At 43.3% G+C, this 27,677-nt stretch overlaps 1 protein-coding gene across 1 annotated transcript in view; it reads right to left on the minus strand.

Annotated features, from left to right (window-relative positions):
* Positions 1 to 4,877: 4,877 nt before the first annotated feature.
* The window catches only part of SYNGR3 (synaptogyrin 3), a 131,449-nt gene continuing 108,649 nt past the window's right edge, over positions 4,878 to 27,677 (minus strand). Inside the window, exons 3-4 of the mRNA XM_082262215.1 lie at positions 13,505 to 13,647; positions 4,878 to 5,341 (exon numbers count right to left, since the gene is read on the minus strand). Coding sequence (XP_082118341.1) covers positions 5,132 to 5,341; positions 13,505 to 13,647 — 353 coding nt within the window. The 3' untranslated portion in view covers positions 4,878 to 5,131. The remainder of the gene's footprint in view (positions 5,342 to 13,504; positions 13,648 to 27,677) is intronic.

Genomic DNA, 27,677 nt, shown 5'->3' on the forward strand with positions numbered 1-27,677 from the left:
CCTGCTAATTGTGGTTGTACAAGGTGACCCCTTTGTGTTTAGGTTCTTGTTTTAGTAAGGGGAGAAGCACGCTAACTGTTTTGATTTACAGTAAAATATGTATCTAGAAAAAGAGGTACTCTGCACCAAACACACATGATCTGACAGGTACATAAACTCAATGTGAACAGAGCATTCTTTATAATATACAGGCTGATTTGAATGAATAATTCCTGCACTGTGAAACATTCAGTGTTCCCTCTAAGAAGCACAGACAAAAGTCATAACCATATATTGCTATCTAAAAAGGTTTGCTACATTTATCTATAAAGCCGCCTAGGAATAGGAAGCAGGACTATTTATAGCTTTTATTTAAAGGGTCAGTCCACTCAAAAAATAGCATTTCAGTTTCAGTAAAGACTGGCAAGTTGAGTCACACAATTACTTTAATTTCTTCGGAATCCCCACAGTGAAATCTACCACATATACCCCACCCCACCTTTGCTCTTCTGCCTTGGTGCCTCTTTCTGCTTTATGTATCTTCATAACAAGAAGAGGATGAATAATCCAGCAGAGAATAATGACTCTTACACAGTTGCCCCTGGCATCTGGGTGAATCAGGTGGCCAGGGCAGAAATCTCATCACCAGTGTTCTGAAGAGGTTTAAGAAACAACTTGCTGGCATTGAACCAAAAAAATTAAAATGATCAGTTTTGGAAAAATCAAACACAAATCCTTCAAAAAAGCTTTAAAATGTTCAAGGAAAACACAAATGCCCATGTACACTAACCTTTATGTACCCCAAGATTAACCAATGCAGGAGGTATCCAGGACCCAACTGCACTGGCAGAAACATGAGGTTATCTGAGCGTGCATATTTTAGGAAATGCATGCAAGAAGGGAAATGGTAGCCAGGGACCTTCAGGGCAGGCTTGGAACCAACAGTGATTGGACAAAAATATCCAACATGGCTGACCGTGATTTCCTCTACCCCCCAAAATCAGACAGCTGACATTGTCTGTGGTATCCTGCTGGCACCCATAGAAAATGGACCTTAATATGATCTAATTTTGGTCAGATTAAGCACTAGTTCTTGGGTAGATGCATGAGGAAGAGAAATGGTAGCCAGCAACCTCAGGGAAGGCTTGGAACCAATAGTGAATGGATAAAAAAATCCAACATGGCTGACCACCAATACTTGGGTAGATAGGGTAGGAAAGAGTTATAAACTCTGTCAGTTCTTTATCCCTGTGTCCCCAGTAGGGAGACTTCCTCTTCTCTTTCTGTTCCAAAAGGAAATTAGTTGAAATCTTCCGAATGGGGACAAACATAACAGCCTGATATAGGTTCCACCTCTTCCTGCTCTAACCAGAAGTAAGAGCAATTGTCCACATGACCTTTTTATTACAGAAAAAAAAATGTTATTGCTCTATTGTAGGTGACACCACTAACACTTTACTGTGCCTTTTCAATATTCAGTGGGTAAAGCTGTTAGGTTGGCTGAAGCACTGTGGAGCCAATCAATTCACTTAGACTCAACATCATTGAGGCACAAAATGGCTGAGAAAGAAAGAGGTACAATGATCTCCTATCTGCATGTAGTCATTTCCTTACTACACCACAGCTGTCATTAAGACAGGATTCCAGGAATGTCTTTCATAAGGTTTTCAACAAGTTCAAGTATCTTGTGTGCACAGAACCATATTAAAAGGTTCTGTTCTAGTTTGGCACAATATAATGTTAATATTCATCATTCCAAGGGTGGAAAGGAGCATTTCAGAACTCAAGAAGCACCATATCCAATCTTAAAGCTACCAGATACTTTTAAGGAGCCACAAAAGATGGTCACTCATAGAAGGTGTTTGAAATAGTAGGACTTTTTCTGACATTTTTCTTACCTGCCATTTTTTTGGGCTTACTTTATTTAAAATAGTTTTAAAGCTCATGAAATATGAACAAGGCATATCCTTATAGTGTGTACTTGTCTTACTCTAGAGCACTAAGTGTCATTTCTGTCGGCTGCTTCATTCCTCTGCCATATGTATGAGTCACTTCTGACAAGTTTCCTGACACCTAAAGAAAAAAGGTGACAGGGGTCCTCTAGCTGATTGACAGTCTCAACTCTGTTCCTGTGTGTTGTGTGAAGGGGGGTGTCCCTTCCCTCCAATCAGCTCTCAGAGCTCTCCTCCCCCTGCTTTTCAAAACTGAGAGATCCTGTGTAAATTCTGCACTTTGAACAAACGTAGGGAAAAGATGGCTGTAGATGCAGTTGCGGGTACAAGGAGGAGGATTTGTTTCATCTCTGTATATCACCTGAGGCCAGTCACTTCACTGGGTATATGTGAAGGTGTATATGAAGGTTTACAACCACTTTTAAAGAGGTTTTCCGATTTAGGAAAGTCACTTAGCTGTGAGCAGTGTCAGGGACCCAAATTACAGGATCCTCATCATTTAGACCCATCATTGCTCTTCACACTTAGAGCCCATTCACACTGCCGCGACTTGTCAGGAGACTTGTCAGCCTGACAAGTCGCGGTCCATTGACTGCTACAGGACCCGTTCTAATAGGAGCGACACAAGTCGATCCAACTTAGAAAAAGGGTCCTGTACTACTTCGGGACGACCTCGGAGCGACTTGCATAGACATTCATTATATGAAGTCCGTGCAAGTCGCGCCGAAGTCACGGTGCACGCGACTTCACAGGTCGCCCCCCGAAGTCGTGCCGCTTCAGTGTGAACCAGCACTTAAGGAGACCACAGTTTTAGCACATTGTTGCAGGTTTGTTATACAATCTGTTTCCAGCCTCCCCTTCCCCCATTGACCACTGTGGTTTGAGGCCTTTGTATTTGGTTGCCTGACTTAGCTTTTTGGACTTTATCTTCATTACATGTCTACCATGGTCTGTCAGTTTCATCATGGTAACAGTATTAAGGGGAGGAGTGCCAACGAACAACAACAGATTCATATGTGCAGCTTGGTGGAACAATTCTTTAACTCAAACTCAGAATTCACAATATCATACCTACCAAGTACCTAATGCTCATATTGCTATCCTCTGTTTGTTATTTTATGAGGCATAGCATTGTGCATTATTTAAAGAGTATTTCAACTCAAGCATTTAAATGTGATATATTGTAGCTTACCAGTCCTTAGATGTGGTGGCTGTATTAGTTATATTTTTTCAGCTTTTTTCCTTTATCTTCACCCGGTGATCCTGCTAAGTAACATGACCCCCTCTGTTAGAACACAACAGCTCAGCAGGGAAGATTGCTGTACTAACTTCACATAGTTGGAGGGAAAAAAAACTCATAGGGGTTGATTTACTATAGGCAAATCCACTTTGCACTGCAAGTGCACTTGGAAGTGCAGTCGCTGTAGATCTGAGGGAATGATCTGAAATGTGGGGCATTTCTATAATCCAATTATGTGCAAGCAAAAATGTTGTTTTTTATTGTCCTTGCATGTCCCCCCCAGATCTACAGCAACTGCACTTCCAAGTGCACAGTGGATTTGCCTTTAGTAAATAAACCCTTAAGTGTGTAAGAAGGCTTTAGTTTGACCAATAGGTATTTTCTGTCGTTGCAAAAAAATGTATTTATTCTGAAAAAAAGCTAATGCAGTCACCACATCTATTGACTGGTAAGCCCAATACATTACATTTTTATTCTTGGCAGCTTCCAATTGAGGCTTGTCACACATGTATTTTGCTTAAAGAGATTGAATCATGTCAAGGGACAACAGAAAAGCCTTATCAATATATTGTTTTGGGCTGATAAAGTTGACATAACAAGACAACTATTACAGTGTACAGTATTTTTGTGGCCCCTTACTCCATCAATATCCAAACTTCACTTATCTTATAGATCCCCCTTCCATGTTAAAAAGCACTGTTAAAAAAGAAAACAGCATTAACAGATAAAAGTTAAAAAATACTTAACTTAAACCTGGCTTGCAGCAAGCATGGCTAAGCCAATGTAATGTCATTGTTACATTACACCATTACAATTGGACCCTGGATTCCGTGATCCTGGGAAAGCTATAGAAAGCCATTTTTTACATAGGGTGTCTACAAGATTGGCAGACCATGCATTTTGATGAAGTTCCAACCTTTTATGTCACCCAAGGCAGTGTAAACTTTGGTACAAATTTGCACTGTTGAAAATGTGTAAAACCTCTCTGATTGGCACTACTTTTCATTTCACTACCTCCAATCATTGGACACTTTCTGTTTTTACTCCCCTTCAATGAAACCTGGACCTTAAAAAAAAGCTGGATAAAGGAACTCATTTGACACTGACACCTACAAGCAGGGATATAAATGCTTCATCTCTAGCATCCCCAAAATGTTTGATATGTTACTTCCAGTCGTGCCCCACCATCCTCACATCCTTTAATGCAATGCCCTAAAACTTTCTAACTAATAGAGAGCCATGTATTCGGTTGTAGCATGGCTCCAACACCCACGTATTGTATGTGAGATGGGTCCCAGGGAACATTGAAGACTAAACAGAGATAGAGCGGTCTTCTTCTAGGTTCTTTTCAGCTGAAATCAAATGTTTCATATATAAACAAGTAGGCCCAATCACAGATTTAACTACTTAGCTGCAAATGTCCTGAGCTACAACCAATTTTGCCAACCACATTGAAGGCCAAACCTGACAGATATGGTGGCGCATAAGGTATTGATACAGCCCACATATGATGGCAACTTTGACAGGGCTATTTAACATCCTAGTGGATATCTCTCGGCTTTTTAAGTCATCTGAAATCCATAGATGGCCAATAATCAGTAATCTGATATCCCGTCTAACCTTTTCTTTTTTTTATGTCTGCCATTTTCACTGCTCCTAGCCACACCAAAGAAGCCTTCACAACTTTGAATGAGGGTTAGTCTACCTTAGAGGGAACACTTTGTCTAAAATAAGAATAACATTAAAAAAAGTATAAAATAAACCCTTTTCCGAAGATATCACAAACAAGCAATCAATATCACAGTACAGAGTGCACTGTACATGGAACTACAGGAAGAAAATCCAGCACTGGTTAACACATATAAAGTGTAGAGCAGAATGCACGAGTCATTTCATACTCTGTACTGTGTCAGCACACCTGCTTTATCTGCATACAAACATCCGCGCTGCCTCCTCTTCATCAGTAAGAGGGCGCCTGATACCCCTTGGGGTTGATGTCCGCATTTTCAGTGAAAGGAGGGCTCTGATAGGTTTCCGTGCTCTCAATTCCACTGCCTGTTGGATATCCTGGGTATTCACCATTGGGTCCGCTTCCGAATTGATCCGTCGCAAAGAGAGACATGTCGGTCCCTAGTCGGAATCGCTGGAAGGCCATCACTGCCATGACAACCTAGAGTAAGAGTTAGGTTATAGGGTTAGAAGGGGGTTAGGACATGGCATGCAAGATGCGGTGAACAAAATTCTGCCTTTAACAAATTTAGAAATCCTGAGAAACGACACATGGGAATCTAAAGCAGTGTTTCTAAAAAGGCATAAAGTTAAACTTAATGCCACCAAAACATTTGATTTAAAAAATCTTAATGGGGGTGATAGTTTTCTTTTCTGTAGTCTCTGACTCCAACAGAGAGGTTTCTACCATAATAGCCTACAGTGAATCCAACTTCTTGGGCCTTTTCCCTCTAGAGCCCATTCTCCATGACACCTACCCATTAATGTATTGAGCTTTCACTCTACAGAAGAAAAAGGAAGCTTGTTTCACATCACAGTGCTTGATGTCAAGGCAGGCAATAAAAAAACACCTTCTGAAGGCCTGGCAAAGGGTCTAATCCTTCTCCACTTTATTCATAACTAAACATTTTTTGGCTATACAAATTCTTTAAAAATACAATGGCAGGTCAGTGGAATTACACCATGAAGCTCCTGTCAATCCAGTAAATAAGGAATACCTCCATAAAGAGAGTGACAAGGAGTGGACCTTATGTATAGCCTGTAGGAATCCACTAATGAACTAGCTAATGAAGCAAAGAACCCCTTTACCAATTCATTTAAGTGCATCTGAACCCAATATTAAAACTGTAATACAATGCAATGGAGGCTGCATTCATTTTCAGGCATTTTCCTCAAGTGCAGAAACTTATCTGTTGATCCTGACAGAAATTCAGTATTCTTGATTAGTCTAGGGCAGTGATGGCGAACCTTGGCACCCCAAATGTTTTGGAACTACATTTCCCATGATGCTCAACTGCAGAGTACATAAGCATGATAGGAAATGTAGTTCCAAAACATCTGGAGTGCCAAGGTTCGCCATTCATGCAACTGCTACATCTAGGCTGCAATCAGTGTTTATTTTGATGTCAAATTTCGATTTAGTTTTAGTCGAATTTTAGTTATCTGAATTGTTTTAGTCTTTTAGTTGACTAAAATCTCCAGTACGTTTTGTTTGACTAAAATCCAATGGGTTTAGTTCAATTGTATTGAAAAACTGCAACTCCACCCTTAACTGCAACTGGAACCTGTTTAGTCTCTCTGTTTATTTGTACTTTTGGTATGTGGCCTTTTTCATCTGTTGCCCTGTGTGCATTATCATGAAGTTTTTGTTTTTCTGAAGTGTCTAATAATGCTTTACGAGCAGGCCTTATCTTTATAATCATTCTTGCCCCTTTCCAGTCTGACTTTAGAAGTGAAAGATCCACTCTTTTAGACATCCTTATATCCACTCATGATTAATTAACCAATTTCCACTCCCACCCTTATACCTGTATAAATTTAGTGTACCCTAAAGGGTCAGCACATTGCTGGGCATCTTTCCTTTAAGGCTTCTTTCTCTAAAGCCCCGTACACACGTACCGATCGTCGGCGAACAATCGGCCGTCTTTTGTCCCCGGGCTGTCGGTGTCTGTTGAAAAGTGCAAAGACAGCACAAGAATTTTGTCCGCCGACTACAGCCGACTGCAGAAGTGATGTCATGTAATGATTAACTTTCCCTGTGTTTTTTCTTTTCTGAGCATGCCCAGTCTTGCAAATCTGCGGTCTGTCGGCCGAATTCTGTACTGACTGGCGAACAATCGGCCGCTCTGGTGTCGGCATACAAAAATTTTAATGCTTGCATGACAGATTCTTGTCGGCAGAATGTGCGCTGACGGCTGTCGGAGGCATCATACTAACAAGCGTACAATCGGCAGATCGTTCGTCGGCCGACGCTTGTCTGGCGACGATCGGTACGTGTGTACGGGCCTTTAGTGATTCTTTCTACAAGTGATACGCACTTCAAGCTCTGCATTTCAGCGATTGCACAAGGCAAACATTTACAGCAAACAACACCAACAAGCACCAAACTGGCTGCAGTTGACCTTGTCTCTCTATTCAGCTCTTTGCACACTCTGTAACATGCACTCCCTACCACTCCTGCTGACAGTTGTGTCCTCTCTTCTCAAACTCACTCACCTTCACCCCTCTTCTCCACCCCACAGCTTATATATATCACCCCATCTTCTGTCCTCTCCCTATTACTGCTCCTACCAACTCTTGCTAATTTAAAATCCACACACTGAGAAAACTTCCAGGACTCCTTGGCATGTCCCTTCATATAAATCGCCCTCCCACATTATCTCCCTCACCCTTCTTCTCCTTGCCTCTGGTGACATATCCCCAAACCCAGGGCCTCCATTTGGCTTTTCACTACGCTCCCAACACCCTGCAGCCGCAATCCACAACCCACAGAACCTAGTCTCCATTCCTCTTCTTCCTAAGACCAGCCTCCCCTTCTCCTGCGCCCTCTACTACTTATCCTGCTTCCCTCTCCCATGGCGGCTTTCTCTGGACTAACTCCCCTAGACCAGGTGGACGGAATGGAGGTGGAGTGGGAATCCTTCTAGCCCCATACAGCACCTATCAGGTACTTCACCCACCTCCCTCTCTGACATTCTCCTCTTTTGAGGTGCATTGCATTTGTTTATTTTCTCCTGTTTCTTTAAGAATTGCTGTCATCTACCGGCCCCCTAGACCAGTATCAACCTCCCTTGATGACTTTTCTGCCTGGCTACCCTACTTTCTCTCTTCTGAAATCCCCACAATCATTCTTGGTGACTTCAACATCCCTGTTAATGCCAATACTACTACTGCTTCTAAACTTCTCAGCCTAACCTCATCTCTTGAAGCAATAGATACAGGCTCCTACACACTCCAATGGCAACACCCTTGACCTTGCCGTCTCCTATCTATGCACTCCATGTAACCTCTCCAACAAACCCCTCCCATTCTGATCACCACCTTATTAGTTTCGCACTCTCCCTGTCTTCCACCTCCTCTTCCTTCAACCGCCTAACAGTTACCCGTAGAAACCTTCGCCACCTCAACCCTTCTATGCTCTACTCTGCTACTGACCATCTATATGACAAAATATCACCCCTGTCATGCCCCAACCTAGCCACTTCCATCTATAACAGCTCACTGACATCCTCCCTAGACAAGTTCGCTCCCCTCACTACACGCAGAATTCGGCCCGATCCCTACAACCGTGGCAAACAGACGACACCAGAAGTCTCAGAAAACGCAGCCACGCTCTTGAGCGCCTGTGGCGTAAGACTAAGTCCCTGGAAGACTTCAACCAATATAAATCTGCCCTTCTAAAATACTATTCCTGCCTCCTCACTGCCAAGCAAACCTATTTTATCACGCTCATCCAAACATTCTCTTCTAGTCCCCGTCATCTCTTCTCTACCTTTTAACTCTCTACTCTGTACTTCACCAACTCCGCCCTCTAACTCGCTCACTGCCCAGGAGATCGCCAATCACTTCAAAAATAAGATCGATACAATTTGCAAGGAGATCTCCAATGTGCAAAAACCACCCCCACTTAACCCATATCCACAGGTACAATCATTACTTCCCTCGTTCCACCCTACTAGTATTAATGAGGTTGCTGTACTTTTATCTAACACCCATCTAACCACCTGCCCCCTGGATCCTGCTCCCTCGCACATGCTACGCTCACCCTCTGACGCTCTCTAACTCACATCTTCAACCTCTCCCTCTCTTCTGGCATCTTCCCTAATTCTCTAAAACACCCGCTAGTCACTCCAATCCTTAAAAAGCCCTCACTGGACCCCACCAACCTTCACAATCTACGCCCCATCTCCTTACTCCCCTTCTCTTCCAAACTCCTTGAACGATTGGTCTACAACCAACTGAGTGACCATCTGACTAAGAACAATCTTCTTGTTCCCCTTCAGTCCGGATTTCGCCCTCAACATTCCACTGAAACTGCTCTCCTTAAGCTCACAAACGACCTACTAACAGCAAACACCAATGGACACTATTCAGTACTACTCCTCCTGGACCTCTCCACTGCCTTTGACAAAAAACTCCACTCCTTTGGCCTCCGTGACTGTACTCTTCACTGGTTCTCATCCTACCTATCCCAACGCACCTTCAGTGCTACTTACAACTCTACTACCTCCTCTCCTCTTCCTTTCTCTGTCGGGGTCCCCCAAGGTTCTGTCCTTGGACCAATCCTTTTCTCAATCTACACCTCCTCCCTGGGTCGGCTGATTGCCTCCCATGGCTTTTAATATCATCTCTACACTATCATCTCTACGCTGATGATACCCAAATCTATCTCTCCACTCCATCAGTCTCCTCACACATCACCAGCTTACTAACAGACATATCAGCCTGGATGTCACATCACTTCCTCAAACTCAACCTATCCAAAACTGAGCTCATGATATTTCCTCCCCCACGGTCCTCCTCCCCTGATTTCTCTGTCAACATCAACGGCACAACTATCAACCCATCTACCCATGTCAAGGTCCTAGGTATAATCCTGGACTCTGAACTATCCTTTCGCCTACACATCCAGTCACTGTCCAAAGCTTGCTGCCTCAACCTCTGCAACATCTCCAAGATACGTCCCTTCCTAACCAATGATACCACAAAGCTTCTAATCCACTCCCTGGTCATCTTTCGTTTTGATTACTGCAACTCCCTTCTCATTGGCTTACCTTTAAAAAGACTATCCCCCCTTCAGTTCATCATGAACGCTGCTGCCAGGCTCATCCACCTTGCAAACCGCTCTGTGTCTGCTACCCCTCTTTGCCAATCCCTCCACTGGCTGCCACTCAACCAACAAATTAAATTCAAGTTACTAACCATAACTTACAAAGCCATCCATAACTTGGTGCCCAGCTACATCACTAATCTGGTCTCAAAATACCGACCAACTTGTTCTCTTCTTTCCTCCCAGGACCTCCTGCTCTCTAGCTCCCTTGTAACCACTTCCCATGCTCGCCTCCAGGACTTCTCCCGAGCTTCTCCCATCCTCTGGAATGCTCTACCCCTATCTGTCCGACTATCTCCTACTTTGTCTACTTTCTACGATCCCTGAAAACATATCTCTTCAGAGAAACCTATCTGGCATCCACCTAACAACTGTACTTTTATTTTCTCCATCAGCCCATCCCCCACAGTTATTACCTCTTGTATCTCTTGACCCTCCCTCTTAGATTGTAAGCTCTAACGAGCAGGGCCCTCTGATTCCTACTGTATTAAAGTGTATTGTATTTGTACTGTCTACCCTCAAGTTGTAAAGCGCTGCGTAAACTGCCGGCGCTATATAAATTCTATATAATAATAAATAATAATAATTGTATTGCATTATTTAGGCATTTCTCTAGAATTTCCACTTATTAGAGTAAAAATTGAATAACGTTATTATTTATGGTAGTACGGTTTGAACGTGCATTACAGACACAGATTTAGCCGGTGTGATATATATATATATATATATATATATATATATATATATATATATATATATATATATATATATATATATATATATATATATATATATAATGTCTTTATAAATAAAACCAAGTTTCATACACAAACTAAAATATTGCTTTTTGATAAAGTGCAACTTTAAAATATAAAAAAAAAAACAAAAAGAAAAATGTAAACTCTATTAGCTGTAATGCCATTTCACATACAGTATTACCTGAATATACTGTGTTACCAACATTAAATAATAGAAAAAAAAAAAAGAAAGAAAAGCCTTTCAATAATTTTCTTTTCTTTCAGCAGCTTAGTAGATGGCCCCTACTTATTCTTATGTGGTAGTGCAATAGTGCAATACATATTTAAACTTTAATGAGCTATTATAGACTGGGGGATGGAGTTGTGTTGCCGATTTAGAAAAGGTCAGCAGAGCAATGTTAATTCAGACATCAAATTTCTATTCAGTTTTAGGCTCCATGTACACGGGACGCTGGAAATGGCCGTTTAGGAGCAGTTGGGCGTTTTTTTCAGAAGCCCCTGAACCCATCTACATTTTATCTTATCTGTCCATGTACACCAGGTCGTTTACAGTCATTTGCAGGCAGTTGCGTTCAGGGACTGTTTTTAGAACGCAATTATTTGCGTTCGAACGTGTGTTTCCCGGCGTTTCAAACGCACAAACGCGTCCAAACGCGTCTGAACGCGTCCGAACGCGTCCAAACGCGATGACCCGCGTTTAGCGTTCGCGTTTTTCCATTTTAAAGGGGAATCATTTTTTTGACCTCTAGGAACGCTTCTAAACGCAAACGCCCGCAAACGCCGCTAAACGCCCGCTAAACGCGGGTACAACGCGACCGAACGGACGTTTCAAACATCCTAAAAATTCCAGCATTCAAAGGGACTTTTAACAACGTCCCGTGTACATGGAGCCTTAGGCATAGCCTTTTGACTAAAATGCCATTTTGGTTTTAGTCGCATTTTAGTTACCTGAATGGTTTTAGTTTTAGTCATATTTTAGTTGACTAAAATATCCAGTACCATTGTGAATTTTGTCAACTGGCTGCAATATAATACATTTTTGATTTCGGGTTTAGATATGCTCTAAGAGCCAAGAGAAGAGCAAACTGATCTGCTCAGTGAAACAGGCTAAGTTGAAGGTTATTCAGTTATCAGTGATGGTGCCTGATCTCCATGTGAACCAATACACAAATTTCTATGTTTTGCCTTGCAACTATAAAGTTTGTTTTTTAAATAGGAAAGACCACAGATGTTTGTGGGGGTACAGTATTTTTTTAATGGTCATTCATTATAAGTATTTTATTAATTTGTATGAACTTGACATAAACATTTAATCAATAAACTGTTTCCTTATGAAATAGGTCATCAATAAATCTATCATCTGTGTCAACGTGACATTAAAAGGAGACTCTCTTCATGATCTTTGGAGGGATAGGGTATAAACTAGTTTCATTGGCTGAATGCAAATAGTGTGTACATTACTTCACTTTTATATACTTTCCCAGAGGTCAACTGACCCTTTAATGAACAATCAACAAGGATAGATAACTCACTTATTGCTTTTATTCTAATAAAACTTTCATCCTACAAACTCACTGATTCTGCAGATGCAAATCAAGGTTCTCCTAGCCAAGGTTTAGTGCCCTTCCTCACTGACAACTAGTGTAAGAGATCCTGTTCCACTGGCACCAACGTAAGTGGGTTCCTCTCCCACTAACCACCAAGATCAGGGGACTCTACTCCGGGCCGGGACAGGGGGTGGCCAGCTCAGTGCCGGGACAAGGTCATCCAGCACCCAGGGCAAGGATGCCAAACTGCGCCCCACCTTCCCTTAGGGTGTGGGTCAAGTCGCCCCCCCATCCCTGCAATAAACCATTGCGCCCAGGGCAACCGACCCTCCTGCCCACCCCTTGTCCCGGCCCTGGGGCAGCTGCCCTGGGCACTGCGGTATCATGTGAGGTGGGAGGGCACCACAAGGAGATTGGTGGGGGGGGGGGGCGATTTGTGTTGGGAGGGGGAATTTGGGGGGAGGCAGGGGATAAGAATTGTTCTAAGAGAGCAAATTTGGGGAGGTGTGCTAGGAGTGATGATTTGGGGTGAGGGGGGGTGGGGTAAGACGATTTGTGCCAGGAGGCATTTTGGCATGCTCGCCCTGGGCTCTGGATGACCTTGTCCCGTCACTGGCTCTACTCCACTGACTACCATTGTTATGGGGGCTGTAATCCACTGACCTCCGATGCAAGGCGGCCCTTTGCCATTAACCACCAATGTAAGAGGCCTTCTTTACTGACCACCAAAGTGACATTTTTCATTGACCACAAATGTAAAGCGAACCATTTACACTAACCACCAATGAAAGTGGACACTATGTTACCTTTGTGGCCTGCATTCTTGTTGGTGGTGGATATAACAATTTTAGGCACGGGTTCCCTAAAACCTGACAAGTTTGAGAAGGGCTGCTATAGAATCAAGCTCTTTATGTTGAAAATCGAGTCCTTTTATCTATTTATGTGTAATCATCAACTATGTGTCGATGTAGATTGTTGAATAAGCCATGTCTCTTTAACCCTCTGCTATATACTGTGTGTATGTATATATGTGTATATATATATATATACACACACACACACCATAGAGTATAACTTTTATGTAGTAAAATGTAATTGCCTCCAAGTTTTACACCCATAACAACATCAGACAGAGTGGTTACACCTGTTGGCCAGTGCCACAAATACCCAATGAACATTCCTTATCTTACCCAAGTGATGATAGAGAAGAAGGAGAAAGCGATGGCAGCTCTTGCCGCGTCAGATGCTTGGTCCACTGCCTGTGAGAAAGGCGTTCTTTGCCATTGGTTGGCCAGGAAACAGAAACACACAAACCAGAGGAAGGCCCAAAACGCTGTGGAAGGCAGAGAGAGAAAGTAATATTCTATATGAGCTGGGAACACACATGGGCAATGTGGTTTGTACATATGTGATGGTCCTTATATTGACCATAATGGATTGACTATAATTGGCCAAGACCATGGCCTAGGACCGCAGAGCTACCAAAGATTGTACAGAGACAGCCACTCATCATGATGCTCACCAAAGTCCCCTGAGCTAAAACAATGTTTAGCCCCTTCAATTGACTACTGCCAAAATGCAAACACGTATTCACGATAGATAGATAGATAGATAGATAGATAGATAGATAGATAGATAGATAGATAGATAGATAGATAGATAGATAGATAGATAGATAGATAGATAGATAGATAGATAGATAGATAGATAGATAGATAGAATGGCCTTTGTGATATTCTGTAACAAACAAGGAGCATAGTAAGACTTCCAATTTCTCAGTAGCTGAAACAATAAATAATGAAGCTAATAAGAGCTGTCAGAACTATTGGAGGCTAAAAAGGAATCATATAGGCCCATACATATTTTATACATATTGTTATATTGGGCAGCCTAGCAGCCATTTTGTCATGAGGTGAATATAAGTTCATTGTCCTTGGGTAAGATTTCTTACAGACAATTTTAAAGTCTCAGCAAAGACTTTTTCTAACCATAAATTAAGAGGCCCTGAGATCACACCAAGATAAGGTCTAGCCATGCTGGAGCCAATTTGGGTGCTAATGAGAGTGATGTCAGTCTTAAAATAAACATTTAAAATATGCTTGAGGAAACATTATTATTATTTGTAGTAATTCTATTAGCAACAATATTATTATGTCATTATATTATGTGAAGCATATATATAGGCCTACTAAACTGAATAAGTTCGAAGGAACGTTTATGTATACCATTTTTTTTTTGTGTGTATATAAAGAGCTAAGTGCTAATTCCACTTAAATTGCTTCACTTATAAAGGAATGTTTATACAAGTTTGTTTTACGTCTTATCTAGGTTATATAAATCCTAAGCGCTAGACACTATTCTTGACATACAAGTGACATAAAAGGTATACACCCATGAGATTTAGGTTTCTTTCCAAGGCTTAGGTCAGAAGGTTATCTTTGAGAAAATAACTGAATTAAATTCAATCTCCCAAACTTTGATACAGGCCAACAGTGCCCCCTATTGATATTTCAGAGTTATAGCCATTTAGTGAATAAGCCCCTTTTTGAGGTATTTTCATATGGAAAATAAAATCCATGCCCACATTCCCATAGGATATATGTTTAGTCTTAGTAAGAGAAGGGGAGAATTGAACAGACCACGAAGGGAGATAGGTGCTCAGATGAGGTTCTGAGGCTGATGGGAGACATTTGAAGCTAAGGCTACACAAACGTGACATCTCAGACAACAAGAAAAATATAAAGTTTGTTTGGTAAAGTATCCATTTATATTTTTCCTACAGGCATTTCATTTGCCATATACATTTGACTGAACCATTGTCATTCTTATAGTATCAAGATTTGAATTTGGATCATTCTAACTGCAGTATGACTGGTCTAATTTTTTTATCTTGGGAATTTTAGTCTAATTTTAGCCATAGTTAATGGGGTAGTTATGATGTTTTCTTAAAATTAAATTAACTTTATAGAAATGTATTTTACCAAAACTATTTGGACTTCTAGCAAGCCTTGGTGCATGGTGTAACAATTTTTGTCCATGCATTTTCTTTAAACATTGAGTTGTGAATATCTGTTGGCTGAGAGAAGTCCCGTGTCAAATCTGTTAGATTTTGTTTCCATCTTTTGTGAGCTCATGGTAGGCTATTTATCACATTTCAGAAGTTATGGGTTTTGGTTAACTTGATATTTTGTAATATATCCTTTGATTGCATTTTTCACATTACCTGTGCGATACATATTATTGAATTTTGTTCCACATTTTTTGTTTATTAACAGTTATCCTTTTGAAATTATTCTGCACTGAATTATTTAATAAAAATATATACTTTTGCACAAAATTGTATTCCTCTTAGTTTCAGGTTAGTGCCACTTAAATGATCTCGAATTTTTGATGATTTATGGAAATAAGTTGAGAATCTTCTTATATATCCTTGCTTATTTACATAAATAGACACTGTTTATCAGAGCAGTATAAACATTCTGACAGAGCCATTTAAAGCTTATTGGACCCTTAAAAAGAAAAACGACACCTGTAAAGTGGAACTCAAGGGTAAGAAAAAAATGTCTAAATGCAAGAGTCATGTGTATTTCTTACTTGAGTCTTGGCATGCTTTTTGTATTTTTTCCTGACGTGTAGTACTAGTAATCTAATTTGAGACAGAATATCAACCAAAAATCCAGAAAAAACATGATACAAATGGTATAAATTGAGTAAAATATGTATCTGGTCACCTACCAACCAACAATAATTCTGACTCCCACAAGACTGGCTACAGTATGTGCTCATGAGGTACACAGATTAGTCCTGTCAATTTAAGGACAACGACAACTGGTTATGTGTATAAAAGACACCTGTCCACAGAATCTCTTTCTTCCATTCAAACCTCACTATCATGGGCAGGACCAGAGAGCTGTCAAAGGACATCAAGGGCCTGCACTAGGCTGAAATGGGCTACAAGACCATCAGCAAGAAGCTTGGTGAGGAGGAGACAACTGTTGGAGCAATTATTCACAAATGGAAGTGTGACAGGAGTCACCTTTGGGCATGGGGGTTGTGGACCCCAAATTCCTTTAAAGAGGTTGGGAGGCACTATGTCCAGCCTTGTGTGGCTTTCTTATGTTTAAGTCACCCTGCATCTGTTATGGATGCAGGGTGACCAGGAGGGTGGTGAACACTGACACTATGGTTTGGACTACTACAAATGGGACAGTCATATTCAAGAATAATGTCTCCCTTGTAATATGAAGATTTTTGTTCCCATTTGCCATGAGCTCTCTGAACCGGAAGTCAACTCCTAATATGGTCATTACAGAAAGTTCTGAGGAGACGGGCTGTCTAAGGTGGCTCCCCATTCACCTTTTGTCAGGTGTGCTAATGACCTCACCTGTTGTCTGCTAAGGGAGGTATTGACAGTCAGAGTAATGTGTATTGAGGGCTCGTTAGGGAACCATTGTTCTGTGTCTGACTATAGTTTACATTGATTGCCCCCTGGGGCTTCTGTCTCCTTGCATTGGTCAAAGCTATCTGACCAATCACTACTGACTCATTTTCGAGCCCTCATTTGCATGTCTGGAGAGGACCTTATGGGGGACTGCCGGTACTGTGAAATTGACCAATGGGAAAGCGGTTGTTGGGGGAAGGATGTTCCAAATTCTGTATAAAAGTGTGCTGTGTTCTTCCAATAAATGTTGTTCCTGTTTTACCCTCAACTCGGAGCTTTGTCTCGTTATTGGGGGGATTCACTGTATGCTGTTGGAGACTGAATGCTAGGAGTGTAAGCTGATGTATGCTTTTCCTGTTCGTCTGCTAGCAGCTATTCGTGAGGTTCCAGGTTGGAGTGCTATTTTGTATCCAGTTCGGGAGTTTGATGTTCTGCAGTAGCTGTGCCTGTCTCTCAGAAAGGGGCATATCGCCTAAACGGATTTTAACCCCTTGTCTGCTGAAACAGTCCGTAACAGGAAGAAATACAAATTAACCATCAATCGCCATTGGTCTGAAGCTCCAGGCAAAATTTTGCCTCATAGGGTTAGGATGATCATGAGAAAAGAGAAGGATCAGCCTAGAACTACATGGGAGGAGGTTGTGAATGATCTCAAGGCAGTTGGGACCACAGTCACCAAGCGAACCATTGGTAACACAATACGCCACCAGGGATTGAAATCCTGCACCGTCCGCATGGTCCCCCTCCTCAGGAAGACAAGTACAGGCCTTTCTGAAGCTTGCCAATGAACATCTAAATGATTCAGAGAAAGATTAGGAGAAAGTGCTGTGGTCAGAATCCGACCAACATTAAACTCTTTGGCATTAACTCACCGTTTTTGGAGGAAGAAAAATGCTGACTATGACCCTAAGAACATCATCCCTAAAGTATAGCAGGGTGGAAACATTATGCTTTGGGGCTGTTTCTCTGGTAAAGGTACAGGCCAACTGTGCCGTATTGAGGGGCAAATGGATGGGGCCATGTATTAAAAATCTTAGATGAGAACCTTCTTCCCTCAGCTAGAACACTGAAAATAGGTAGTGGATGGGTCTTCCAGCATGACAATGATCCAAAACATATCAAAACATACCACCAAGGCAACAAAGGAGTGGCTCAAGAAGAGCCCCCCCGCCCCAAAGCACGCCCCCATGTTGAGGGCATGTGGCCTGCTATGGTTCAGAAGGGAGGGGGAGCTTGCTCGTCCCCTCCCTTTCCTGACCTGTCAGGCTGCATGTTCGGATAAGGGTCTGGTATGAATTTTGGGGGGGACCCGAGGGTCTGGTATTTTTAAAACAAAAATGGTTCATGTGACCTTCATATCGCATGCAAACTCCTTTAGTGAACTGAACCCTGTATCCCAATTTGCTTTCTGTGCCGGATATGCAAATGAGTGGAACATATCCCCTTTTAGACAGTTGTTGAACAGGAGTCCCCATTAGAAGACCCCTTCCAGGGTCACAGCTGTCATTCCTTGGCTAGTGTAGTCAAGAATGCAGCTATTAAAACACGATCTGTGAATAACTGAATTGGTGGGCAGAGGAGGCATTGGGGGGTCTAATAAACCCCCAATGTCTCCATAAAGTGTTAGAAAAAAAAATTACACAAAATAAATAAAAATAAAGAAATGTTTTAAAGCACCCCCATTACCTCCTCACCACCCATATAAAAAGAGCACTGTAGAACGAGCATGTGTACGTAAACATCAATTGCGCCACGGAATTGAAACTCGGTTAAATCTAGACTGATAACCTGCAACGACTTTTAAAACATTGCCTATGGAAAATATCGAGTGCCAAACTTTTTGCACAGGCGATTCCACAGGCATGAGTAATTTTAAGACTTACATGTTTGGTATCTATTTACTCGATGCAGCATCTTTTATATTTGACCAAAAATGGGTATAGTATTGTGGCTGTTTGCACTAAAATTTATTTTAGCGTATTTTATTGAAGATATGTGTTTGATAAATAACTGAGCAAATATTGTGTGACATAAAAAATTGCAACCACCACCATTTTATTTTCCAGGGTCTCTGTTGTCAGAACATATATACTTTATGGGGGTTTACAGTAATTTATAGCAAAAAATGCAGATTTTTAACATGTGTCCAAAAAGTGAAAAAAAAAACTGTCCTGGTGGGCAAAGCCCTAGTAATGCCACCTTTCCCATTGATTGCAGTGCATTTTGCCAAAATGATTGAATTTAGCTGAAGACTGACACCCTGCCCACCAGTGCAATACAATAGACTCCTTATTGTTTCTGTCTCTGCACAATGCGTGCATTTAAGTTGTGAAACAGAGGACAGACACAGTTTTTGTCTTATCCAGCTGTATTTACTAGTGCAACTTATAACATCCATGTGAAGATATAACACCAACATGTCAGAAAAAAAGTTTAAAAGAAATCAAAAATACAATCACTGTGTTGGAAAATAGGATCACCCCCTTATGTCAGTTTTTGGTTGGACCATCTTTTGCCTCTACCTACTTTGCACATCCAGACTTTGCAATATTTGCCCACTCTTCTTTGCAGAACTGCTCAAGTTCAGTTAAACTTGATGGTGACTGTGGAATGCAGTCTTCAAGTCATTGCACAGATTTTCAATGGGGGTTTAAGCAGGGCCGGACTGGGAATAAAATTCAGCCCTGGAAAAAATGTCATACCAGCCCCATAGCATTATAATACCGGCCCAACACCATAACGCCATTATTTTCTTGTTCATAAAAGGGAAAACCATGCATTTTAAAGCAAATTTGAAGAGTGTACTATCATAGATAAGATAGATAAAAAAGCAGGGCTTTATATATAAAAGAGCAAATTATAGTTAAAAGTGGTAAAAGTGCGGGCATGATACAGGAGATGTCAGAGGATGTGCGGACATGATACAGGAGATGTCAGAGGATGTGTGGACATGGTACAGGAGAGGTCAGGGGCTGTGAGGACATGGTACAAGAGATGTCAGAGGCTGTGTGGACATGGTACAGGAGAGGTCAGGGGCTGTGAGGACATGGTGCAGGAGATGTCAGGGGCTGTGCGGACATGGTGCAGGAGATGTCAGGGGCTGTGCGGACATGGAACAGGAGAGGTCAGGGGCTGTGAGGACATGGTACAAGAGATGTCAGAGGCTGTGCGGACATGATACAGGAGAGGTCAGAGGCTGTGTGGACATGGTACAGGAGAGGTCAGGGGCTGTGAGGACATGGTGCAGGAGATGTCAGGGGCTGTGCGGACATGGTGCAGGAGATGTCAGGGGCTGTGCGGACATGGAACAGGAGAGGTCAGGGGCTGTGAGGACATGGTACAAGAGATGTCAGAGGCTGTGTGGACATGATACAGGAGAGGTCAGAGGCTGTGTGGACATGGTACAGGAGAGGTCAGAGGTTGCAGACATGATGAGGGGGGTGGGATGAGTGGCAGCAGGGGTGGTGGTGAGGGGGGTGGAATCAGTGGAAGCGGTGGTGATGGTGAGGGGAGTGGGATAAGTGGCAGCGGTGATGGTGAGGGGGGTGGGATCGGTGGCAGCAGGGGTGGTGGTGAGGGGGTGGCAGCGATGGTGGTGATGAGGGGGGTGGGTTTGGTGGCAGCGGGGGTGGTGGTGAGGGGGTGGCGGTGAGGGGGTGGCAGCGGTGGTGGTGATGAGGGGGGTGGGGTCGGTGGCAGTGGTGGTGGTGAAGGGGATGGGGATCAGTGGCAGGGGTGGTGGCATCAGTGGCAGGGGTAGTGGCATCAGTGGCAGGGGTAGTGGCATCAGTGGCAGGGGTGGTGGCATCAGTGGCAGGGGTGGTGGGGGGGATGGGATCGGTGGCAGTGGTGGTGGTGAAGGGGATGGGGGATCAGTAGCAAGGGTGGTGGGGAGGATGGGATCGGTGGCAGTGGTGGTGGTGAGGGGGATGGGGATCAGTAGCAGGGGTGGTGGGATCAGTGGCAGGGGTGGTGGCATCAGTGGCAGGGGTGGTGGGGGGGATCAGTGCCAGGGGTGGTGGCATCAGTGGCAGGGGTGGTGGGGGGGGGGATCAGTGGCAGGGGTGGTGGCATCAGTGGCAGGGGTGGTGGGGGAGGGGATCAGTGGCAGGGGTGGTGGCATCAGTGGCAGGGGTGGTGGGGGGGATCAGTGGCAGGGGTGGTGGCATCAGTGGCAGGGGTGGTGGGGGGGGGATCAGTGGCAGGGGTGGTGGCATCAGTGGCAGGGGTGGTGGGGGGGGGATCAGTGGCAGGGGTGGTGGCATCAGTGGCAGGGGTGATGGGGGGAGGGGATCAGTGGCAGGGGTGGTGGCATCAGTGGCAGGGGTGGTGGGGGGAATCAGTAGCAGGTGTGGCGAGATCAGTAGGGGCCAGGGGGCAGTGGTGGTCTGGTGGAGGTCGGAGGATGGGACCAATAATTGCACTGCTGCTGATTTTTATTACTAACTTGGTCCGTCGATCATGCTGCTGCCGTCTGTGTGTGTACTGCCAGACAGTACTGGATGTGGTGTGGGACTCTCGGCGCCGTGACGGTCCGTCTTGCTGAGCCTGGGTCACATGATCCACCGCCGGCTCCCGCTCCCGCAGCCATGTCATGCCGCTCATAGCGGCTGACGTCACGTTGGAAAGACTTCACCGGGGCGGGGCTGCAGCGGCCGTCACAGCGCGGCCGCGGCGCGGTCCCAATAGCGGCCGCGTCTTAAAGCGGCCAAATGAATCTTAAAGCGGCCCCAATCTTAAAGCGGCCCCAGGGCCGGCGGCCCACCGGGAAATTTCCCGCTATCCCGGTCGGCCAGTCCGGCCCTGGGTTTAAGTCTGGGCTCTGACTAGGCCACGCAAGGACATTCACCTTTTATCCTTCAACCACTGTGTGGTCATTGTTGCTGTGTGCTTTGGGTCATTGTCATGTTGGAAGGTAAACTTTCTTCCCATTGACAACTTTCTGGCAGAAGGCAGCAGATTTTCCTCAAGAATTTGATGGTATTTTGCCCAATTCATTTTTCTTCTATCCTGACAAGTGCTCCAGTCCCTGCTTCAGAGAAATACCCCATAACAGGATATTACTACCTCCATGCTTTACTGTAGGAATGGTGTATTGGATTTCTGTCAGGCATATCATTTGGTTTTGAGGCCAAATCATTCAATTTTAGTTTCATCTAACCATAACACCTTTTTCCATGTGGCCTCAGAATCTTCAACGTGTGTTTAAGGTGATCAGATAAAATAAAAATGGGTAAAATGCCATCAAATTCTTGAGGAAAATCTGCTGCCCTCTGGCAGAAAGCTCAATGGGAAGAAGATTTACCTTCCAACATGATAATGATCCAAAGCACACAGCAAAAATGATCGCACAGTGATTGAAGGAGAAAAAGGTGAATGTCCTTGCATGGCTTAGTCAGAGCTCAGACATAAATCCCATTAAAAATCTGTGGAATGACTTGAGGACTGCAGTCGACAAACGGTCACCATCCGCTTTAACTGAACTTGAGCAGTTCTGCAAAGAAGAGTGGGCAAATATTGCAAAGTCTAAAGGCCCGTACACACGTACCGATGGTCGGCTTACAAATGTTCCTCTTTTCTCCCCGGGATGTCGGTGTCTGCTGAAAAGTGCAAAGACAGCACAAGGACAGCACAAGAATTTTGTCCGCCGACTGCAGAAGTGATGTCATGTAATGGTTAACTTTCCCTGTGTTTTCTATTTTCTGAGCATGCCCAGTCTTGCAAATCTGCGGTCTGTCGGCCGAATTGTGTACTGACAGGCGAACAATCGTCCGTTCTGGTGTCGGCATACAAATATTTTCATGTTTGCACGAAAGACTTTTGTCCGCGGATTGTGCGCAGACATCTGTCGGAGGCACCATACTAACACGCGTACAATCGGCAGATCCTTCGTCCACCGACGTTTGTATGCCGACGATCGGTACGTGTGTACGGGCCTTTAATGTGCAAAGTTAGTAGAGACAAATCCCAACAGACTAAAGGCTGTAATTCAAGCAAATGGTACTGACAAAAGGGGGATGGGGGACAGAGGAGGGCTGTGGAGAGAGATGTGCGCAGAGGTGGGGGATTGGGGAGAGTGATGCACAGGTCTGAGCCAAGAAGGTGTGCACAGCCTGTGAAAGAGAGCTGAAACTTGCAAACCCCTAAACCCTGCACTCTGTATGTAGCACACCCCTCAACTTTGTGTATAGGGCACCCTTGAAACTGCACTCTGTACAAAGCACACCCCTGATCCCTGTACTCTGTATGTAGTGCACTCCTCAACTCTGCACCCCTAAAACTGCATACCCCGCTCCTAAATTCTGCACATAACACATTCCTGTTATTTATTGACCCCAGGGCAGCCATCAGAAATGGTGGGGCCCCTTACACAGCTTTAGGCCTGGGCCCCCCCCCCCCCCCCCCGGGCCTGACCACCAACATTCAGCAGGGCCTGCCCATGGGCCATCCCACCAAATCCACCCACTAGCCATAACAGTGAGCCCTTCAGTGCACACTTTTATTTTAACACTTACAGTGTAATATATGAAAATGAAAATTCTATTCCAAGTCATCAGTGCTATCAAGATTTAACAGTAAGGAATTATATTTTGTCCAAAAATATCCAAATTCAGCAGCTGTACACACTCAGCCCCCCTCACATGTGTACGCACTAAGCCCCCCTCACATGTGTATGCACTCAGCCCCCCTCACATGTGTATGCACTCAGCCCCCCTCACATGTGTACGCACTAAGCCCCCCCTCACATGTTTATGCACTCAGCCCCCCTCACATGTGTACGCAGTAAGCCCCCCCTCACATGTGTATGCACTCTGCCCCCCTCACATGTGTATGCACTCAGCCCCTCACATGTGTACGCAGTAAGCCCCCCCTCACATGTGTATGCACTCAGCCCCCCCTCACACGTTTACGCACTCAGCCCCCCTCACATGTGTATATATTTCACACACACATGTACAGACACGTACACACACACAGTCACGTGTACACACACATGTACACTCACAGATATATACACACACAGACATGTACGCACACACAGTCACGTGTACACACACATGTACACTCAAAGATATATACACACACATACAACATGTACACACACATACACACACATGTACACTCACAGACATGTACACACACACAGACATGTACGCACAGTCACGTGTACACACACACGTACACTCACAGATATATACACACACACAGACATGTAAGCACACGCACACACAGTCACATGCACACACACAGACATGTACGCACAGTCATGTGTACACACACATGTACACTCACAGATCTATACACACACAGACATGTACACTCAGATATATACACGCACACACAGATATATACACACACAGACATATACACTCACAGATATATACACACACAGATATATACACACACACACACATGTACACACACAGTCACAGATATGTGTACACACACAGGTACATACAGAGACACACATTTACATACAGAGACACACATGTACACAACCACCCCCTTTTCAGTTGTACATAGCCCTTACTTGTAAGGTGGTCTTCCCATCCCCCGCTCTTGTTTCCCCCATGTGTCTGTGACACAGAGAGAGGAGCTGCAGTCCAGCAGGATACTGACGAGGAATGCACTGCAAATGCAGGAAGTAGCCAGAGGTGGCAGCAAAGAGCCCGATGTGAGCTCTCAGCTCAATGACACAGACTCACACTCAAAGCCAGGGAAGTCACGGAGCACCGCTGCATCCACCCCCGTCTTTTCCCATCCTCGCCGGGCCCCTTACAAACAGTATTATCTCATATTCCCCCCCCCCCCCCCCGTGGCGGGGGGAGGGGGGTCGGATGCGGGTGGCGGTCCTGTAAAGTGCGGAATTTTTTTTTTTAAAGTGTAAGGGAAGCAGTCCCCACGGGGCCCCTCTAGAGGCTCGGGCCCCTTACATCAGTACTGCCTGTACCCCCCTGATGGCGGCCCTGATTGACCCTTTAAGATCCTCCCACTGTGCAATTTGGACACACACACTGTTCAATAAGTTTTGGAGGAGGGGGGGGGGGTTATGGTTGGGTTCCTGTACCCATTCTCTGAAAAACAGATGCCCTAGGTAAATGTATACAGTCTTACATATACAACCAGCACTTTGAGGGCAACCATAATGCTGATGCGACTTGCAAAGATGTTGGGTTGGATACCCCTCGTCTAAAGAAATTCCTTTGTTTACTAAAAGTAAAGAAAGAATATACTCATTAAAAGGACTTTTTACATCTTGCAGGTACATCTTGTGCCACTGGTGAAGGACCATTACATTTTCATGAGTAATTTGGACAAACCCTGTAGACACAGAGATCTCCAGCTCTCTCTCTCAAAAAAAAAATTCCATGTAACTGAGAGTTTCACTTCATTGTGAAGAAACAATAAAAAAGGGAAATGCAAGCATGCAATAAAACCGCAAAATTTCTTTGTAACTACTTAGACGGAAGTGTGTAACAAAACTGGCTTTGAAGCAGATGGGTGAGGATATGAATACTGATGCTGGCACAACACTTCATTCTAAAAAGAGAATTTTGTATTTAAAGTGTATCGCTTTTTTTTTTTTCACTGTCAACAGTACATCCCTATATGTTCCATCTCACATAATCCCGAGTGGTCCTATCCCCTAAACCTCCAACTTCTAACTTGTTGATGCTGAAAGCATGGCCCCTTCTGCAACACTTTGGAAGGCTAATAATCCCGGGAAGGCTGACACACGCTCAATTTGCAGCGTTGTTACCCTATCCAAACATTGTCTTCCCATAGGATAGCAGGATGACTTAGTCATGCCGGGCCTTCACTGTGGAAGAGGGCCAACAGCGTCTCCTGTGGTTCTTCCAAGGGCAAGAGATGTGCTTCCATGAAGGAGGATGGTGCCTCCTCCCGTGACGTGTGCATCACAAGTGTCCACCCACAAGTTCTGCAGAGATTAAGCTCTAAAACCACCAACAAAAAGGTAAACAATAGGAACTGAGGTTCCTCCTGAGTGGGATTTTGAAGGGCAATAATGTAAAGTACAGGAGTTGCAAAGAAGGTTTGTGTAAAACCAAGTTACAAAGTTTATTACAGAATACAAATAACAATACAATTGGATTAATGTTTAGACTTTTCCAACTGTAGTGTTATTTGTATTTTGAAATAAACTTTGTAACTTTGTTTTACATAAACCTTCTTTGCAACTCCTGTACTTTACACTATTGACCTTCAAAAGCCTACTCAGACACTCAGAGGGAACCTCCTAGTTCTTATTGTTTATATTTAGAGATGTGGGCATTTCCTTAGTTTTTCCACCCATTGGCTCAATAAATTCAAGTACTAACAAAAGGTATTTATCATTAAAATTATTAAAGCATGCATGTACATGTATAGTGGTGTTTGTCTATCCATACACGTCACTTGCATGTATATAAGAATGACCTATACATATACAGAACTAGTAGAATTCCAGGTAGCCCATAACTAATCTTAAATATACTCCCTCCCCCTCCTGGGAAGTGCACTGCTGTTTTTAAAGGAGACCAGGGTAGAACTTTGGCATAATCAACCTTTCTAGATTTTTCCTATCATATAGCATAGTTTTTTCTTTTAGTTCAGTTCCACTTTAATCGTATATTCACTTTAAAATTCAGGCCAGGCCTATTCTGACACTTTTTGTTTACAAGTAAAAATCTGTATTTTTTGCTAGAAAATTACTTCAAAATATTCTATTTTTTTTTTATTTTTTTTGTAGAGGCCCTAGAAAAAATAATGGCAGTTGTTGCAATTTTTTATGTCGCACGGTATTTGCGCAGCGGATTTTCAAACACAATTTTTTGGGGAAAAAACACTTTAATGAACTAAAAAAAAAAACGAAACAAAAAAAAAAAAACAAAACAATTTATAACCAGATTTTTGGCACAATATGAAAGATGATGTTATGCTGAGTAGGGTTGAGCGAACACCTAGATGTCCGTGTTCGACGGGTTCGGCCGAACTTTAAAAAAAAGTCCGGGTCCGTGTCCCGGACTTTTACCAAACTTTTCCCGGACACCGAACCCCATTGAAGTCAATGGGGACCCGAACTTTAAGGCACTAAAATGGCTCTAAAACACCAAAGGAAAGGGCTAGAGTGCTGCAAATGGCAGCAAAACGTAATTAAGAGCATGGCAAGTGCTCTGCAAACAAATGTGGATAGGGAAATAACTTAAAACAACAAAAAAAAACAGAAAAATAAAACAATGTTCTTCTTCATCTCTGAAGGACGAGGCCCATATGGAGTAGGAGGGAGGTTGAGGTGGTGGTGGATGTGGCGGTGACTAGACATATGCCGGTTTTCGGTAATTCGATATATCGCGGTATTGCATAGCCACGGTATTGTTATTGTGGCATTTTTAAAATACCGAGTTTCTCTGTCAAGTCTGCCTGACTTGTGAATTGATACATTTCAGTGAGCTGGATGACTCATTCACTCACACAGCTAACACCTTTCAGCATTAAGTCTCCTAACTATAAACAAAAATGATTACATTTGTATCTTTTCCTTCCCTCTGCCAGGGAGAAAGGAAGTTTAACCTCTTAAAGACTGGATCTTTTTCTGACACTTGCTGTTTGCAAGTTAAAATCAGTTTTTTTTTTGCTAGAAAAGTACTTAGAACCCCCAAACATTTTATATATTTTTTTAGCAGAGACCCTACAGAATAAAATGGCGATTGTTGTAATATTTTATGTCACACTGTATTTGCGCAGCAGTCTTTCAAACGCAATGATTAGACTTTAATGAATAAAAAAAAAAAAAAAAACGTAACAGTAAAGTTATCCCAATTTTTTTTTTTTTTGTTACACAGAGAATCGTGAGAGAATCGTGATCTTTATTCCAAGCTAAAAAATCGTGATTCTCATTTTGGCCAGAATCGTGCAGCTCT

This window comes from Pelophylax lessonae (assembly GCF_965119305.1).
Source record: "Pelophylax lessonae genome assembly, chromosome: 6".
Lineage (NCBI taxonomy): Eukaryota > Metazoa > Chordata > Amphibia > Anura > Ranidae > Pelophylax > Pelophylax lessonae.